This window comes from Prosopis cineraria, unplaced genomic scaffold (genome assembly GCF_029017545.1).
Source record: "Prosopis cineraria cultivar Desert tree isolate PC_DT_omini unplaced genomic scaffold, ASM2901754v1 PC10, whole genome shotgun sequence".
NCBI classification, from domain to species: Eukaryota; Viridiplantae; Streptophyta; class Magnoliopsida; order Fabales; family Fabaceae; genus Prosopis; species Prosopis cineraria.
Window position 1 is genome coordinate 32451160 of NW_026555341.1, and position 6153 is coordinate 32457312.

General features: G+C 31.2%; 1 protein-coding gene across 1 annotated transcript; it reads right to left on the minus strand.

Annotated features, from left to right (window-relative positions):
- Positions 1-984: 984 nt before the first annotated feature.
- LOC129321353 (protein STRICTOSIDINE SYNTHASE-LIKE 10-like) lies at positions 985-4451 on the minus strand. The gene is made up of 3 exons (XM_054967091.1): positions 4194-4451; positions 1858-2130; positions 985-1735 (listed from the first exon to the last, which is right to left on the minus strand). The coding sequence occupies exons 1-3, from the start codon at positions 4382-4384 to the stop codon at positions 1201-1203; spliced, it is 999 nt and encodes a 332-aa protein (XP_054823066.1). The 5' UTR covers positions 4385-4451; the 3' UTR covers positions 985-1200.
- Between the last annotated feature and the right edge of the window lie 1702 nt (positions 4452-6153).

Below are 6153 nucleotides of genomic sequence, written 5' to 3' on the forward strand. Positions count from 1 at the left end.
CAAGCCTTGAAGCAAGATCTCTACTTTGTTGCTACATGGGTCATATTTCAACAATCTTCCTGTCTTATCTCCTTTTTGGGCTATCACTTTCCCTGCCCTTTCACATAATGAAATCAAAATGATTATAAACTTTCTTTCAAATTCATGTATATATATGGTGCCTATGAAGTTTCAAGGCAGGAATAGGAAGAAAATACCGTCTCTGATACACAGTGCTTCTATCTGAGAAATAAACCACACTGGTTTGGTCATCAACATGTGTGTGTGTGTGTGTGTGTGTGTGTGTCAATATTACAGATCATTTTCAACTTAAAATTCATGAAAAGTGTGGAAGAAGAAGATGGCTTCATGGGTATAGTAAAGGAGAGTAACCCAGAGATGAAGCACATATTGTTCATTTACAAATTGTTCTATATCTTGATAAAGGATTGAAGCATAAGTTCTATTAAGGAATTAAATGCTCTGATAATACCGGTTTTCCCAAGTCAAATCATCATGAGCTGCTTGCATCTTATTGGTCTCTTGACTCTGGAGACAGCCAAGCATTAGTACAGTTCATATTCTCTTGTTTCTTTAAAATGCTTGTAACTTTTCAACAACTTTTTTTTTAATTGTCCAATAAGTAAAGTCCACAATGGCTGCTTCTCGTTACCTGCTATGTGTCAAAAATATTGTTTTTTTTTTTTAACTAGGGTTAGTTAGAGTAGCCTATGTCTTAGTCATAGTTCACCTTTTACTAAGAGCATCTAAGTCTGAGACACCATATTCTGTTCTTCCAATTGACTCTTTATGTGTGTAATTCATATCTTTTCCATGTTGCACTCAAATAAATGATGTAAGTGTCCGGTTGTACAATTGAACTTGGATTCCAAATCAGTAACAGAGCAAGGGAAAACATATTAACTTAGATCCTAATTAACCAGATCAAGTAAATTAATTGAGATGGAAACTATAATTGTATAGAAGATTCATGGGAAATAGCTAGTAGCATGCAGACAGTGTGCTATATATGGCTAATTGAAGATGGCTATAACTGTCCCTAATAACAATCACTGATGAATGAGAACTAGATAACTGCAGCAGCATTAATTTGAAAGGTCCTTTTTGATTACAACAATAATGAAAATCCAGATATTATTGACTATAGAAACATACTGTTTACTTTGAAAGGTCCTTCTGATTACAACTTATGTTGAGAAGCTAGATATTATTGACTATAGCAACATAATCTTTACGAACAGATCCTATCCACAACCTCCCATCATTTTCTTCAACTTCACTGACAGAGTCAAGCTTTTGGCCTCCTCCTCCATCCAGAACCTCCAAAGTCTCTCCATTCCCATCAAACTTCACTGCAACAGGGTCTTGTTTTATCCACCATGGATTTTGATCCTCCTCCTGCACAATTTCATTGTGATCTGTATTTGGAAGCACTGACCTGTAACTATTCAGTGCCACCCAGAAATCTCCCTTCTTGTTTGTCTTGATATTATCTGGGGACCTTTTAAGCAATGCAAAAAGTTCTAAATTGTAGGCTTTAGAACCTGTAAGCCAGACCTTGTGAATAATGTTAAAAGTTGATTCTGCTAACAGAAGGAATGAACAATCCTTGCTTAAAGCCACACCATTTGGGAATGCTAAGCCTTTGACCAAGACTTGTACTTTCTTACTACTTGGGTCATACTTAAGCAATCTTCCTGTTTTGTCTCCTGTAAGGACTACCAATTGGTATTCCCTTTCACAAAGAGGAAGCTCTTAAGTTTATTTAAACATGAAGGTGTGAAAGAAATAAGATGAATAATCCAATTACGAAGCCCAAAATAGGATGTTGTGCGTATGTATGTGTGTTATATATACCTTCTTTGGAATAGAGTGCTGGTATCTGAGAAATAAACCACACCAGATTTCTCATCAATGTCTAAGGCATTGACGAAGTGGAGGGGAGAGCCATCACTAGCAGAAATGGCTAGTTGTTGAGCCACACCACCACTAGGACCAACCATTAAGAGGCCAAAGTATGCATCTGCTATGTAAAGATTACATGTTTTCTTGTTAAATTTGAGTCCTAATGGCCTCCCACATATAGGTTCCTTGTTTGGATCTGTTGACCCATCGCATAATTTCCTGTCCCTATAATCAAACATTAAGATATATATCAGTGTGTATGTATTATTGTTTGAGATTTCTAAAGATTGAATTATCAATCACTTCTTATTGGTAGAATATACTATTTCAAATAGAGGCAGTAATTTGGATCAAATTTGATGGGCAAGCTTAAATAAACTCAAAAAATTTTAAGATTAAATTGGAAGTTTAAAAGATTCTTTTTACTCCAAACCTACTCAAACTCCTCGAATAAATTTAAAAAATTTGGGCCAAGCCCGAATACCCAAATTATTTTTTTTATTATTAATAAAATAATATAAAAATTAAAAATATTAATTTTTAAAAATAAAAAATGAAATTAGATAAAAATAATAAATAAAATAATATTTAACAATTTTGATATTTGAGCCAGCTTAAGAGCTCAAGGGATTAGGGTCGAGTTTAACTATATAAGCTTTTTCTATATGGCAAAATATTTTAAATTTAATTCGAATAAGCTTGCCTCGAATTAAGCTTGCCTCGCTCGGATTATCGACTTTAATTTTAAAGATGATTTGGTCCAAACTTGTAACATGTTCAAGTCTTTTCCTTATTTAAGATATCTTACATTGACCTCAAAATGTCTAGATTCAACTATCAATATTTGGTGATTAGGAGCAAGCAAATGATGTATATCGCCAAGAGCTTGCAGCTCAAGTGGGGAAGACTGTCTCCTAGTCTCTCTTGCCCTCACATGGTGGGCCAGGGCCCATTTTTTTCAAAAAAGGAAAAAGACGAGGAGAGAGTCTTGGTCTGTAATTGAAGTGGCATTCTCTTTCCCATTAAAGCTAAGGGTTTCAGGATTAATAACCCAAGCGGGCAGAGTGTGTGATGTGCGATGTTTGTGAGTGGCGTATGTATGTGGACCCTTTCCTGTTGGGAAGGGTTAGATAAGAGAGTTGGAAAATTTAGGCGGACTGAATAGGCCTTGACTTCGAATAGGTTTAACTTTTTAAAAAATTTAAATAGTTAAATTCAACCTGAATACTTAAATTTTATTTTTTAAAATTTTTAAATGAATTTTTTTATTTTAAAATTACTTATTTTATTTTATAAAAAATATAAAATATATTTTTATATTTAAACGATATATATAACTCAAATATATAGTATTTTAATATAAAATAATTTAAAACTTAAAGAATTAATTAATATTTATTATATTTTATTCGAATATTTGAACTAAGCTCGAACCTGATCATCGAGCTTGACCTGAATTTTTTGGACTTATTCAGGCTCCGAACATAAAAACCTATCTTTTTTTAAAAAAAAAACACCTGGCCTTAAATTTTTTCAATGGGTTCAGGGATAGTTCGTTGAACTTGACTTGAATTACTGACTCTAAATAGGATAGATAAAAAAGTAAGTAAGGAAGTATCAATATTTGGACTTAAAAAATGCTTTGCCCAATTTTTTTTTTGTTGGGCCTAGGAGGGAGTGACTTGATTGCATTGACTTATGATTAAGTTTAAAATTAATAAATTTATCATATTTATCTATGATTAAGTTATCTTATTAAATAAAAATAATAAAAAGGAGTGGTAATTTTCAATAATGCTTTCTTAAAGATAAAAGTTAATAATGGAAAGGAGTTTATGTACAAAGATGCTTAAAAAGAAATAGTGAGAATGACAATTGAAGACTCTTTAAGAAAATTAAGATAATATAAAGACCTTTGAGTTGAAAATCCTTATATTTTAGTTGTAAATTCTTGATGTTTCAGTCATAAATTCTTCGAGAAATTTTGTAAGGGTCCTTATTTGTAATTCTCCAGAAGAAATATCAAATATCTATAAAACCTAATTAGGCTAGCCGGCGAAATGGTAACCACATCATAACAATCTCTCTCTTCCCACCTTCCTCTTCCTCACCCAAAGCTCCAAAGCAAACTACCTCGTAAGTCCTCTTATTAATTGTTACCTTACAATTTACTCACACACACACACACAAGCCGTGAAATAAAATATAGACTCGAAACAGCGGATCACAAGTTCTCGAAACCTTCTAAATCCTAATCCCTTTTATTATTGTTATCTCAGAGGTGTTACCTGTGTGGTGAAGTGAGAGCAAACTCGAACCATTGTTTAAGAGTTCGATTCCATCTGAGAATTCGACCATCGGAGACACCGACATACGGGCCGTCACCGTTGCAGTCGAAGGCTAAGCTTTCAGGGCCTGTAACTCCCGGGAGTCTGATCACTTCTTCACTGGATGCCAACTCGTTATTATTAGCAGCCATTGACGATGATGAGAGTAACAGAGAGACGAGGACGAGGAAGACCAGTGAAGAAGAACAAGAAGGTGGATTCATGGCGAGAGAGATGACTTGTGGATGAAGCATGCATGCCCATGCATTTATATATATAGATGAAAGACATTATTACTTGAGGGTGACGAAACAATGCTCAAATAAATAAATGAGCAAATATAATTGTCCTAGGATGATGACTAGGAACCTCGTTAAAAAAAAATGTCAACTTAAAATCTCATCATAATTTAAGTCCCCAAATTCTATACTCATTTTCAGCGTTGCATTGAAAATCTTTAAGTATTCCTTCTATTTAATATTATAAGGTTGAATTACATCTTATAAAGAATTAGTTAATTGTCATTACACGTTATTTTCATGTTCATCTTTCTGTTTTTAGTTTCCCAACACATCATCACAGCCATCAGTCATGAGATTAATTTCTCAAAAAATTTGAGTGTCATTTAATTGATTATCTTTTCTCAAGTGATGCTCTTCACATACATTTTTAAAAATCAAATTAATTATGCTTAAGGAGCTTAGACTACTGCCATCTTTGCCACACCTACTAGAAAAATCTTATTTAATAGGGTGTATATTTTTGGAAAAACTTATTGCAGGTATTCTTGAAAAAAAAACCTCATTAAATTGTACCATGAAAAGCATAAAATACTTTATATTCCTCCTTTTTTTTAATATAAGAGAAACTATCATATGTGTCTCTGTGTTTTTATTTATAAGCAAAACTATAAATTTTAGAAAGTATTATATTTTTCTTAAATTGACCCTCATAGAGTCAATATTTATTTTCACTAGATGAAGTTATTTCATTAATTACATGAATAATTTAATTGAAATTTTTAAATTTTAAATATAATTATTATATTTAACTAACTTTTTAAAACCATGTGTATTGATTATTTTCTCTTATATATTTAAAAACAAAGAGAGTATTTTCTAACATCTCACTTGAAAATAATATCTCATCTTTTTTAAAGTAAGAAATAAGTTCTAATTTAATATTAATCTTTTTAAGAAGTTCTTAATTATTAGTAAGTTTTAATTTAATATTAGAATCTATGAATTTTAATTGTAAAATACTCCTCCGGTTTCATTTGTAAGTCATATTCTAAAAAGTTTATTTGTTCTCATTTGTAAATTACGGTGCGTCTTTTTAAATATCATTTTAAAGATATTTTTAAAATTATCTTTTATGAGAAAGAAAAAGTAACGTGACACCACTTTTTGAATTTGTTATGTAGGAGCATATTTAAAATTTTAACCACTTGTATTCTTTGTACTCCATTTGTTTAAAAATATAAGGCATCTTTAACCAAATCTTACTCCCAATAAAATAGTTACATACTTTTCAACCAATCCTTTATTTTTATTAAATACCCTACAATAAATATAAATTTATTATCAATAAGAGCACTTTTAAAAAAAAGACAATGATTTATATCTCAAAAGACTAAAAATGTCTTACATTTTTAAACATTCAACTCCTCAAAAAATATTTTATATTTTTAAATGAAGGAAGTATTTTTTTTTGTATTGGTATTAATAAAGTTGATAAAAAATAATTTATAAAAAAAATTGAAGTGATATCAAATATAAAATTTCAAATCTAAATTTGTAACTCAAATAATCCATCCGTAACCTAATTTCATTCATGGGCTCCTGCATTTATAATGAAGGGTGGTTAAGCATATGAATAATAAATATGCCTACACCCTACAGAAACTAGCCGTTAGATGTCA